Raw genomic sequence first — 14193 nt, 5'->3', positions numbered from 1 at the left:
TTTTGAACTTAATCTGAGCTCGGCCTGGGTTTCTGTTTGTGCTTTTCTGTAAAGCTCACTTTGATTTGTAAAATCTAATTGCGTATTAAAAAAAAACAAAACACAACAAAACATATTGTCATTCATATTTTCTACAAATCCCAAAAAGAATATCTTTAAAAGCAGCCTTTAAAAATCTAAACTCATTCACACAACCCGTAGTGTAGTATCTGTTCCTCCTGCTGGTGTCTGTTCCTCTTTATTGGTATTGCACCATCAACTATTTCACCAAAGAAAACCAAGCAGTGCCCATGTTCTCAGTTTCTGAGGAAAAAAAAAAAAAACATGAGGTTTTAGACCACAACGTGCTTCGGCAGCTTTTTTTTTTTTGGCCATCTGAGGCAGTGCGCATATTTCGAATGTCATGTCTGCTGTTGAATTATTGTTTTATTCGCCGGGCAAGGACTAATTATTTCAACAGCTCTCTTCACTGGGGAGCAGACTGACAGTTGCCATCATCGGTTTGATCAGCCTGTTTAGTGCGCTGGGCCGGGGCTCATTTGATGTATATTAACAATAATTGGTGCCACCGCCACAATGATGTTTAGTAAACCTTTGTGTTAGTTTCCAGGAGGATGCCCAGGAGGAATTTTTCATAGCTGCTCCTCGGTCTGCGAAGACGCCTTCGGAGTCAGGGCAGATGGGAGAACTGCTGTCTTCTGCAGCAGGCAAAATGACCTGATCGTCATAACCTTAACAGAGCTTACAGTCTCGCCTGCTTGTTTTATTCAACCAGATATTTTATGTATTAGGTAAAAACATTGCAGAAATGTTTTTTTTCTTGTCTTTTTTTTCACTAAAGGAAAATTGATTTAGGGCATTATTTTGACTGATCATCAGTGTTCACTTCATATGGTGGCGAAACACATACTCAAGAGTAACAAGGTTGTTAAATAAAGTGCTGTTTTACAGTGTTGTGAAAATGTATTAAGGGATTTATACAGTTATTACCTTTTTAATGCACCCAAGATCATCAAGCACAGGAAAGAAGAAAATGATCAAAAACTCCCCTTTGTGAAAACATCATTGAACTTCCCCTCCCCATCCCACAACTTCTTAAATCATGAATATGACTGTGATTAGCCACGTTTTATTGTTTGAATAAAATGTGGTTACACATGCCAGTCTAATTGCTTCCTGATCTGTATCAGCCAAATCACATAAACGGTACTTGTGTGACGACATGAAGACCTTGTAAACACATTGTGCTCCAATCTGAAGAAATTCAAGGACGTACTTCTGTCTGTCTTGACAGGGTTTCAAAGCCATTTCCAAACCATAAAGCAGTAGTGAACCTTCTCAGGAGGGGCAAGCCAACCCAATTTACTCCAAGAGCACATTGCTGACTCATCGAGGATGTCACCAAAGAACCAAAGGCCTTTGAAATGCCTTTGTATCCCTGCTAGAAGTCGATACATTTTATTTTCATTCAATCTTGAATTTTTTTTCCTTGCGTTTGATCGGTAGTGAACTCGTCCCTTTTATCAGGTGTTTTCCCCTGCGCAGATGACACAGGATATCACCAAGTGACTATGAACCCATTCAAGCATTAAACAGCTGCTTAGAACAAGTCAACGTGTGAATGTGCCATAACTGTCTTCAACTGAACAGAAACAAAACTGAAGTTATTATCAATGAAACAAAAGAGGAATGATTTAGAGTCAGCACACAGCTTCCGTTATCACAGCTGTAGAAAGTAGTGATCAAACCCGAAATCTAGATGTCGTGATGGACTCAGAGCCGAACCTTTAGGGACACATAAAGACAATTACAACATCGGCATTCTGTCACCTAAAGAACATTTCAAGGATTAAGAAAGTAATGTCTTTATCTTTAGTCAAAATGATTTCTTCCCCACGTGACTTAGAGAATAGATTTTGTTTATAGCTTATAAATAAATTAATGACTTAGCACCAAAATACCTGTTGCTATTGCATCAACCTTCCAGACCTCTCAGGCCTTCTGGTTTAAGTCTGCCGTGCACCACCAGAATCAGAACCAAACATGAAGAAGCAGCATTCGGCTTTTATGCTCCTCTGATCTGGAACAAACTTCCAGAAACCTGCAAAACTGCTCAAACACCGAGTTCCTTTAAAGCAAGCCTAAAAACCCATTTCTTTGAAACTATCTCTGATTAACGACAATTGGAACATCCTACAGTGTAGTCTGTCTGTTCTTCAACTTACTTTTCCACTGCTATGCAATTGCTTGTTGCTTTATTTTTCTTCTAATCATGTAGAGCCCTTTGCTGCTGAAAATCCTGCAAGAATAAGCAGGTATGGATCATGTAAATTCAAGGTATCCTCGGGCACCCAAACTAGTTGGTCCTAAAAAAACTACCTCAGCACCCGAGGACAAATGCAATTCCTCAGTGACCAATGAAAAACTTGCATTTGTGCTGTATCATTTACCTTTCCTCAGCCTACCTTATTGCAACATCTATCCTGCGTTTGTAGGACAAACGGTTCAGCTCAAAAATTTGGAGCCGTTGCCATTGAGTTTGATTCTCTTGTTAGACTACAATTTGTTGAGTTTCTTTTCCAATCTGGCAAGCACGGAGGTGGGCAGCGTCTCAACTTCAAGCATCGAGCAGCGACTCCAGCAGGTTTTTTTCTTTTTTTTTTTTCCTTGAGTCTGCCAGATTCTACAAGTGAATGAGAGGCAGATGTGCGGTGACAGCACTACGCTCATTAGGCCGAATCAGTGTCACACTGTGACAAGTGGCCAACTTGAGGTTTCTCTCGTCAGTCAGTCGCTGCTTCACTCCGTTCAACCAACACCAGCTCAGATACTCCTACAGCTAATTTGACATCATTAACCATTACGGCTCTTCGCTCTTGTCCAAAACAGAAACTTTTAAGATCGTGCTCAGGCGTCGGAATCACTGGCAAACCAATTCGGTTTCCAACGTCCCACATGCTTTTGCTTCTTTTCTTGTAGTTTCCCTGAATCTGAAACACATTCCTGACTTTTAAGTTTTGACCCCTCTTCCCGACGCTGAACATCCTCAATCCCAGCTGCGTGGTCAGCCTCAGCGCCTACGGGCCAGCATCCCCAGGCTGAAGTTGTGATATCTATTTCAGTCCAGCGGAGACCAGACAGGTCGCTGCTGTGGCTCCAGAGAATTCCCTGTCCAACAATTACTGTTGGTTCCACCATGCTCATATGCTTTAGTATCCCCTGTGTCCAAACTGCTTAGCGTCTGATGGGTCGCTCTGAGCCATTAAGGCCAGTTTGCAATTATAGATGTGTGGCTGCTGGACACCAAAACAGATGTGCTTTGATCTATTTATGGTGGGGAGGAGTGGCTGGGGTACGGCGGGGGCGGTCGGGTCATTACGCCTTACTTGCATGCGTGGGTCAAATCTTGCAGCTCCTGGCAGAGTCCTTGTCTTTCAGTTCGCTTGACATGCACTCGTGAATTATAATCAGCAAAAAACGTTTGTGGTTTGTATGGGCGCAAAATGAAACACAAATGTGTGTCTGTTTCCCACAAAAAAAAAAACACAAATAAAAGTACATTTCGAGTGATGTGTCAACACAAGTGGAAAGTTTATTTTGTTTGTTTGCTTGTATTTCATTTTTTTTATATAAAAATCTGTAATTTTCTGATTGGATTTGTGTTAAGCCCACTTTACATTGACACCCTTTAATACAATCCAGTGCAACTGCCTCAAAGAGTCACTTACCTAGAGAAAAACCTCCATCAGTGTGTAATCTGATCACAGGATGTGACCTCATAAGGTCATTTTTGAAATTAGCTTTTTTTTTTTTTAAGTTGCGCAGGGTGTCATGAGAAAATAGGCACCTTGGCATTAGATAAAAATGTATCTGTAAGTTGTTACCGCAAATTTTTCGATTGCTTGTATGAATGTGTTGACATCTCCTGCTTGCTGCTACAAAACAAGGAGACTGGCCTCAGTGCTTTGTGTGGGACCGAACTGCATTTCATCCCGATCAGAGAATTTACATTTTTCTTTTGTTAAATTTAAGCGAGAGGTGGCAAAAGAGGCTTGAACAGGGCATGATTCATGCAAGAACTGCCACTGTGTAGGTGTGGCGGGAAACCAGCACCGCACATCGTCATGAACTCACCATTTTCATTGCACAACATGGTGGTGGTAGTGTGATGCTGTGAGAAAGCTGGTGAGAGTTGATGGGAAGGAGCTAAACACAGCACATTATCGGAACAAAAAGGAAACCTGTTAGAAACTCCTTCTATCATGACACAATAAAATGTTTTATATCAAAGCTTATCCAAGTGCTAGAATGGCCCAGTCAAAGTTCAGAGCATGAATTAAAAAGGGACGCTTAAAGATGCTTTCACAGATGTCGTGGAGAGTCGAATATGAATGCTCCCCACGCTTTCAGATTCTCGTTTAAAACTACACACTCGTGTGTTTTTTGTGCCTGTAGTCTTGATGTGGGAGTCGCAAGCAACGTGTTGAGGTGAGAACTGGTTGAATGGAAAGCCAAACAAACGTGTTGCACCCGATAAAACAGAATGAATACGAGCCCCATCTGTTTAATCATCCAAGCTCACCAAAGGGCAAAATAGTTAGTGTTGTGGCACATTCTTAACGCCTTGTCTGCTTCTTTTTCTTCCTTTGCAAATTAAAGTGCCTTGGGTGGTGAAAAATGGAAAACAAATGTTCTGTTGACAGCTTTCTTATGCCCAGGGTGTGCTAGTATTTATATCATAAAGGTGACAACACACCCCGGTTTTACAGGCTGACCACTGCTGTGGGGGAGAAGGAAGAGGGACCGAGGGAAGGGGACGAGGGGGGAGTGAGGTTATCCGCCAGCTCATTTTGGTAATTAGGCCTTGATAAGCCTGTGACAAATTTGCTCACGACTGAGGCTGCTGTGACTTGAAATGCCTTATTATTTTAAAGTGATCTTAGTATTAGCAAAAGTAAGACTTCGATAAATGAAACCTGCTGATCACAAGTTGCGTTGAACCACAGTGAAACCTGGACCGCCACTGTAGTAACAATGAGTTTGTAGCTGGTAGTATGTTTGAAGTCGCAGAGTGCAGCACTCCAACTTTTGGAGTTGGTGCTGAACAACCTGGGTAGTCAATGCTTTGTGGTTTACTAGACTAATTACACTGTGAAGTTGCATGCCATTATTTGCTCTCTGACACAGGCTGGAGGTACAAGGCGTCTTCTGAACACTGTTAACTAATGACTGTGGATATCATTATCCTGGAATATTCAAATCCATATACGGTGCCTTACTCATGACTGGTGAAAGCATGCAGACGTGGAAAACAGTCACCTGTTTCATTAGTAACAAGGCTAAGTCAACTTTTGAGCGTGAGGAAATGTAGAACACATCGACACCGATTTGAAAACGAGGAAGTTTGAGGACGTTTGAGAGGAAGTCTGCCGTCATTTGCACATGATGCCAGAGAATTTCTTGCTTATTTTACATTGACAAACAGAAGTAAACAAAAAACACTGAAGTGAGGTGATTTCCTTATTTGGAGTAGCTCTTTAATGGGAGAGTGATTTGAGTCTCACTCTGAAAAAGTGAGAGTTGGCAACCCCAAAAATGACAAAAAAATATGTCCATCCATCCATTTGGTATAAATTATTGTAGCCACTCACAGCTGTAGAGGGATTAGTGGCAGACAAGTCACCAGGCCATCTAAGAACTCACTCCTATAAAAATTACCCAACATGCCTCTAGCATATTTGAGGACACTAGGGAAACAAACAGTAGACAGAATGGTCAAGATTTCAACCAAATAACTTTTTTAGAGCAAGGCAGCAATGTTAACAGCCTCTTTAAGTGTTATTTTGTCAGGGAAAATGCAAAAAATGTCAGGAGCCAGAGCTGATCTACAACAACAGAGACATTTTTGATGTTTGTCTTTCCAGTGGCAAGTACAGATTGTTCTGTGGGAGATGTCTGACAATGATTTTACGCAATTGTCATCATGGAGGGGATCTATCAGCACAACCCAGGAACTCTGCATTGAGTTCTTATAAAGTACGAAGTGTATGTATGTATAAACTTTTATAACTTGCTCCATAAACTCAAAATGTCCAACCAAAAATCCGCCACCAACGTTCCCTGAAATTAACATTTCAGTTAGATTGTCCTCGGAAACCAGTGGGAATAAGCATACGCTTTCCACCAACCACACACTTTTGCATAAAAGCAACACCTTACAAACAAGTTTCATGACAATGACACTCTATCCTTCATGGCTGTGTGATTTACCACTCAGCATGCTACGGAACATCATCCAGCGCTCTATCGCAGGCGGAGAGCACAGAGGGAGCCCATCACTGACGTTGTACTATAAGCACGTTTGTCCTGAGGTGAACCATGTGTACACAGCTTTAGGTCCCCTCTGATGTAGGTGTTTCTCACTGCAGCAGTGCTATGTTGCAAGGCCACTTCCCCACTGTGCTCAGTGTCAGTGTGGACTAAAAGCGCCATGAGGACATTCCTATACGAGCTCGCATCCTGGAACCAACGAATCACACAACCGTTGTGACGTTTGTCTTCCTTATTTGTTTTGCTTCCTAAATTGCTTTGCTTAAAAAAAAACGAAACAAAAAAAMCCCATCTATTTACAAGCCACCATAGGAAATGCATTTATTTATTGCCAAATTACATGAGCACAGTGAAATATGAAAAATCAATCACCAATAAAGTGGCCAGGAAGTTAATTTTCAGAGTTCTGGCTCGCTCTGCTCATTAATTTAGTTAAATGAAGTGAGAGAGGAAGAATCAGAGTGAACCAAGCAAGGAAAAAAACAAAAAAAAAAAACTTTCAAGCATTTCCTGTGATTTGACTAGCATGCAGAGATGTCTCAATACATGTTTTCTCCTCTTATTTTTCTTGGCTTATTCCACATTAATATTTCATGTTGTCATATTTTTCTTATCTTTGTTGGGTAAACTTTTAAGAAAAAGAAAAAAAAAAGTCCTTTGTTGCGCTGCCCTTTTCCTCTCTGCCTGTTTTGATTGTTGTGTCAGTAACTTGGCGGCGGACTGGGTCAAGGGGCGCAGTCTGATCTTGTCCACCAGCTTTGGGCCGTGAAGGCTAATGCCTACTGACACTCTCAGCTCCATCAGTCCTGGCAGCATCATTTTAGTAATGCAGAAGTCACCAGGGCCTGGGATTGCGTGAGGGCTTTGAACTGGAAACCCAAACAGCCTTAACTCCATTGAAATCCTGTTGATGAATACAAAAATTAATGAATGGATTAGGACGACGCTTTGTCTCACACGGTACAGTAAAAAAAAAAAAAACAACGTTACAGAAGAAATCTGGCGAGGAAATTAAGTTATTGCATTTTAGAAAAAAATAAATAAAAATTTGATAACTGTAAATTCCAGTTCAAAGGCCAAAGTTTAATCTGGACCTCTTTAGCTGGTGTGCTGGTCTTTCCCGACAGCACTCTTGCTTCTTTTATGGGCACTCGACTGAATTGTTGCTTAACCCGCTCAGTGACCCTGCCACATGCTATCTGCACCCTTCTACGCCCGATGCACCGCTACACTATTCGCCTCGTGGGCAAGGGGTTTTGCTGTGCATCAGCCACAGTCGCACACTCGCGAAGGGAAAATCCATGGATCTCGTGTGAGGGCAGAGGAAAAGGGAAAAAAAAAAAAAAAGTCAGCACCAGTGCTTACTCATCTGTTAAAAACGGAGTGATCTGCAAAGTTTGTACGAGAGGGTTTTTGACGGTGCCCTGCTGCTTTGTCAGTGCAGCACATGCTGCAGGCACTGGCATCCCCTATTGCCTTCCAGGTCATTGGCCAGGCTCAGCAGGGGGCGGGCTTCTAGCCCCGTGAATMGTCCCTGATTCACAGTTGGATCCGTAACAAGGTATCATAGCAAATGAGTCGGTAAAACATCACTGGTCTGAAGAGCATGAAAAATTGTCATGATATCATTTGTAATTCCTGATTTAGGCCGCCGTTAGTGGAGAGAGACAGAAAATGAGGAGGAAAAAGCAGAGTAATGAAGGTTTTTTTTATATATATATATATATATAAATATATTATTCCTCTTTGCCAACTATATCAATCTCTGCTTCAACCCTACGGTCTCACCGCATCCGATGCCTGAGAGGGGAAGCCATAGAGGGAGGTGGGTTTAAACTAATGTAAGGAGGCAATAATTAAACGTCACATGATTCTCAGCCAAGTGGCTCAAAGGTGCTGCCCTCTTAACGCGAGATCTTTATGACACACTGTCCAATTCTTGAATGTGGTTTTTGCTCCTCACAGCTGGTGACGCCTGAGCGGTCGTGATGTGTCGCATCGGGTTCGTGCATCGTGTGCTGTCGTGATGATGGTGATGTTTGGAAAGGTTGTCTGGGGTTAATTAGGAGGAGTTTTTCCACATGTTGGCATGTCTTGAAAATATGGCTGCCACTGAGTTGGTGCAAAAGTAGGTGTAATAGCTTTGCACATTTTTTCTGCTTTCATCCTTCTTGTTATATGTACTTAAAATGCTCAAAATAAAACACTATGCTAATAATAAAAAGGAATTGCTTCTCTTTTATTATTATTATAATTTTTTTGCATTTCCCTTGTTTATGTGAGAGACAGTCAAAACATGTCTAATAGTTTTTTTTTAATAAGTAATGATCTGAAGTGTGGTATGCATTTGTATTCAGACCCCTTTATTCTAACACCCATGCATAAAAATGGAAGCTGACTGTCTTTAGAGGTCACTTCTAAAGTGAACATTAGTGAACAAAGAGCATCACAAAGACCAAGAAAAACAGTAGAGAAGCATAAAGCCGTATTTTTTTAAACAGTGTCTTAACATTTGAATAGCTCCATCTTAAACGACCTGTTTTCGCCATAAAGCATGGAGGTGGCAGCGTTATTCTGTGGGGAAGCATTTCTTTAGAAGGGGCATGAAAGTTGGTCAAAGGTGAAGGGAAGGTGGATGACTAAAAACAGAAAAGTGTAAATCTGAGGCTCCATAAGACTGGATTGGAAGTTGACCTTTCTGAACAAAATTCCTAAACATATAGCCTGAGCTTGATAGAATGGTTTGGATTAAACCATAGTTATGTGTTACAAGGATTCCACTTTGTGGTGCCTGTGTGCTTGTCGATCTGAAACGTAGAGATTGAAGTGTCAGGTAGTGTGACAAATTGTGAAAAGTTTCAAGCGGTATTTATACTAGTCCAAGGCATTGCAGATCAGACTAAATATTTGTTTTTAAAAATTGAATAAAAAAAGTATAATTACATTTTGCCTACAATTGTTTTTTTGCAGTGTCACCAAAATATCAAAAGTGTATGATGCAATAAATCTAGCCCTATGATCTCTAATCTTTTCATGTTCAGAGTACAGTTGACTGTGAGGCTATACGCGGGCTTGATGGAGGCGAAGAATGGACAAACATCAGCTCCCTCTAAAACCACAATGGAGACCTTGGATCTAAATGTCATGGTTTCATAACGGATACACTGACATTTGTCTGATGGGATTTAGCCATGGGTTAATACAGCCATTGCTGGCACACTGCATTGATGTCCATCTCACATGGGCTGTGAAGTCTATCTCACTATTTTTCTTTTTTTTTTTTTTTTTCTTATGGTGCCCTCACAGAGGTTCCGTTCAAAGGGCTGAATTGGCTTCTGTGCCGGTTTTAAACCAATTATTTTATCAGAAAAAAAGCCCGTTTGATATGTAGGTTTGTTTTATATGATGTTAATGTGCCTCAGGAGCTGTTCAGATCTTTCTCCTTATTTTTTTTTTTTTAATTTTATTTTTTTGGGGAGGGGGTAGGGGTTGGGGAGGTGGGTTGGGGGCTGCTGCGGAAAGGTTGGGGGGGAGAGGCAGGCGATCAGCATCAAAATCAGAGCCATGTAAATCTAATCAATTATACAGTTTTTTCAGATAAAATGTTGGTAAATCAAAACACATTTTCCAAAAGTCACAGTATAATGAGAAATTTAAATTGGAAACAGAAACCATTTGTTTATTATAAATGCCAGGGTGAGGTGGTGTCTTGCCATCCATAAATTTTGTTATCCTTTCATATTCTTTTTATCTCTGACTACAGCTTTGGCACTCGTTCAAGATTTTAATGAACCCAGACTTCTGAGGCATCAAGGCCTAGTGATGCATTGTACATTTGGATGGGNGACACGGACAAAAAAAAAAGCTTACCCTTTTGACATAATATTTTATATTCTGTTGCCTTTTGGGGGGTCATTAGGTGATAGCGACGTTAAACAACAGAACAGACTGACAAGAATAAACATGCATTCAGCATATATCCCAAATTAACTGCCAGTCTGATGAGCCTGCGAGCAGGTCCGTGTGTGCGTGCGTGTGTCTGGGGTTGACTCGGATCAAAAAATTATTTTCTGTGCTTTATGAGGACACAGAGAACCTTAGCCCCCACTCCCCCACCCCCGCTCCGGCGCGACCTGGTGTCGGCTGCCTTTCTCGGGCTCAGAGGTTCCTAGGGGAGACCAGAATGGAAGTTGAGCATCTTGCTGTGTTCCAAAGAAAGTGTGCCAAATGCTATCAAAACTGGATTAGTGGACAACAATTGTGTTCAATGAACAGAAGGGGGAGGGAATGAAGTAGTTTCCAAGTAACCCATAGATGGAATTTTCCTACTTTGATTAATTTTTTTTCATCCCTCACTAGAATTGATTTGAACCTTTCCTTGCTTTATTTAGATGTCGAAATATTCTCAATTTTTCTTGGCAATGGATCTTTTGTTTTTAAGCTCGATGTCTTTTTTTTTCATATTTATTTGAAATCATCTTGTTTTGGCATGTTTTCTGGTATCAAGGCATACCAAGATTTCAAAATACTTAAAAATATCCCATCATATAATTAAGCTCTTTTCAAAAAGAGCTATGCACCAGCTGAGCACCTGGCGGAAATAGGGTCCCTACACTTTTGTCTTGCTTAAAATAAGAAAAACAAATTTGGCATCTTGAATATATTTCCAGTCTTAAATAACACCATGAATCATACTTTGTGTACTAACAGAGCACTACCCATTTCTAATATTAGGCAAACACAGTCTTCAAATGAATATGGACAACAAGCAGAATGTCTGAAAATGCATGCAAAATGAATTTGTTCTATAATTTTTATACACCTACGAATCATAATGAAATAACAAAAAATATAGTTAAAGCATGGTAATATGATATTATTCCTCTTTTAATTGTTTGCAAGTTATCTAAAGAGATAATTGATTAATATCTGGAAAAACTCTGTTCTTGTACAACAGTTCATATTCTTTAAGTAATTTGGGACCATTTACTTTAAACAATGACTGAAAAAAACAACATATTTGTACCACATCTTGTTAAATTATTGGCTCTGACATAAATAAAATTGTTCTTATTGATAGAAAATGGTATAAAAAAGTAACTAAAACATTTTCTGGTTTTCAAGGTGTACAGTAAGACAAGCGAGCATCAGCACACATTTCTAAAATCAGGCTACAAAAGCTGCTCTTGAACTCTGACATTTGAAGCCAATCCCCTGCAGACCTCCTCACGGGAAATCCTGCGTGTCATTTGTCCACAACACCAGAACCTGGCTGATGGTGGTGGTAGTAATTCACCACTGCTGTGAGAGACAACTCCTGGGGTGAAGTGCCTTGTCCACGAATCTCTCTCTCTCTGAGCTTTTTTCCAAAAGTATTTTTCAGGTTTCTCTCTGAGACATGGCAGCCAAAAAGAAGGCAACCAGCACATAATAACAAAAAAAAAAGATTTGAATTTCACTCTAACTTTAGAATATACGGATTTACTGTACACTGCACTAAGCAGTCTCTTGCTGCCATCAATTTCTGTGCATCTTCCCTGTTTACTACACCATGTGCTTGTAGGAGCCCAAGTCCCGCCCCTCTTACTACTCTATCCAATCACATGACTAAAGCAGCACGTGGGAGAACCTTTTGAGGCCAATCGCTGCATAGACGCCTCATGCGTCACAGAAAAACATGGCGGCGCACATTGTCAGAGCTGTGAGACGTCTTCCTGCACAGTAAGTCTGTTTCTGAATGTTTACATAACTCTTAGTATTTTTTGCTGCGTGTAGAAATAATTTCCAGACAACATTTCTGGCTGTTGCTACGTCGCAGCGGTCGGCTGAAGGTCACTTGCTTTGTTTGCTCAACAGAAGTGTTCAGTAGGGTTTGAACTTGAATTAACAATGCTTACAAGGTTAACAAGGTGTTGTGGCTACACGATACAACTAATGCTTAGACATGCTTTTGTCAAACTAAAATAAGACCATCATCTGTGAGAAACGTACGGGAGAAAACGTTCATGTATGTCATGTAAACATATGTTGCAATACTCAACTTTGGTCATGGCAATATTTAACAGATTTAACATGTGAAATAAACAACTATCAATATAGCCTTAATGGCATGTGATAATTTAAAATTGACCGACTTTAATGTGTTTGGACATACAGTATGTGCACAATTATTAAGCTACTTATTTCTTGGAGTAATACGAAATATTAATGAACTTCAAGCCTATATATTTCAGAAAATAAAGGTATTTATTTTACTTTAGTCATTTTTAAACATTTCAAGAAAATATCTGGTAGCTAAGTTCTTTTTGTATCCACAGCATTGTCAAAATGAAAACAGTAGCATTTTTTCCTGTATATTTTTCAAAAAAGCCATCTCTGAGGAGTTATTGCTAAGTCTTTGGACAAACTCATAGAAGAAAATGAAATATGATAACCAAATGTTGTTTTTAGTATTTATCCTGACCTTTAGTTGTTTTTTTAAACAAGTAAAGAGCTTATTATAAGCTTTGAACATTGTCCATGGACTTCTAAGTTCAGCTAAATCCTAAAATTTTAAAATGTGCAAGGCAATAACAATTTAACTGGCTGGACGATAATAGTGTAATGCATTTATAATTCTTATAGCTTCCTTCTGAAGCAAGTAGACAGATTGTGTGTGCTACTGAGAGAATATTTATTATACCTATTAAACTGACAGGCGTGAAAATGTGCAATCAATGACAATTGTCAAAAATCGAATTCTTAAATATAAGGTCACAAAAGTATAAAATTGTTTATCAAAATCAAACAACTTTTCTCATGTAGCATGAACACTTATGAGAAATCACAGAGCAAGAAGTTATGACTGCTGCCACACAAAAAACTGAGACTCCATGAATGGAAGGTTTGTGACTGCTATTGAAAAGAATGGCGGGAATCCTGACTACTGATTTATTTATTCAAATGCCTGTCTGGTTATTTGTTAAGGCTATGTTTATTATCCTCACTTTAATAAATAAAAAGAAACAAATTAGATAGATTTTTTTTCCACAGAAATTCTGTACACTTAAACTTTCCTAATAATTGTTCACATATCTCTTTGCATTAACTGAAGTAGCAGTCCAGCTACATTAAGATCAACATGGCAAATTGTGTTATTTCTTTTGTAATAAGTGTTCTTACGCATTCTGGAAAATTATAAAAATTTGCCTAAAGCACAACTTTCAAACTCCAGTCCTTGAGAACCAGTGTACTCCAGCGTTTAGATGCCTCGGTTTCAATAAACCTGAATTAAATATCATCGTATGTCTTAATTTCACACTGAAGATATAATTCACTATTTGATTTAGGTGTATTGGATGAAAGTTAAAAGTTAAACAAGGCTGCCAGCTCCAAAAGGCTGGACTTTGACATCTGCGGTTTGAAGTATTTTCAAGTTGTGGATAAATACGGAAAAGCAAAATACAGTCTGGACAAATATAATAGTGGGTTGTGGTAGAGCAGACCAGCATAAGGAAGCTTCAGTCCTTGACACAACTGGTCCAGGTTTGATTCTGGACTTTTGTTCATTTACATCAGGTTCTCTTACCCGAGTACCTGCGCTGTAGAGTGTAGGTTCTCTCTCCCTCTACAGCTAAACTCTTTTTCTACACTGTGACCTCTGACAGAGCCTGGGCTTTCTGCTAAGACCAGTTTTTTATCCAAACTGATTTGTAAATCAGTTTGGATGAAAGTGTCTCCCAAATACATAAACATATATATATTATTTAAATTTATTCAGAATTCCATTGTATAAATGCTTTACCCATACATACATACATACATACATACATACATACATACATACATACATACATACATACATACATACATACATACATACAT

At 39.6% G+C, this 14193-nt stretch overlaps 1 protein-coding gene across 1 annotated transcript in view; it reads left to right on the top strand.

Moving 5' to 3' along the window:
- Window positions 1-12003: 12003 nt before the first annotated feature.
- clybl (citrate lyase beta like) overlaps window positions 12004-14193 on the top strand; it is a 74856-nt gene continuing 72666 nt past the window's right edge. Inside the window, exon 1 of the mRNA XM_008433432.1 lies at window positions 12004-12051. Coding sequence (XP_008431654.1) covers window positions 12008-12051 — 44 coding nt within the window. The 5' untranslated portion in view covers window positions 12004-12007. The remainder of the gene's footprint in view (window positions 12052-14193) is intronic.

The sequence above is a fragment of the Poecilia reticulata genome, linkage group LG2 (assembly GCF_000633615.1).
Source record: "Poecilia reticulata strain Guanapo linkage group LG2, Guppy_female_1.0+MT, whole genome shotgun sequence".
NCBI classification, from domain to species: Eukaryota; Metazoa; Chordata; class Actinopteri; order Cyprinodontiformes; family Poeciliidae; genus Poecilia; species Poecilia reticulata.
The sequence above is the reverse complement of the archived record's forward strand: the minus strand, read 5'-3'. Positions and strand labels throughout refer to the sequence as shown.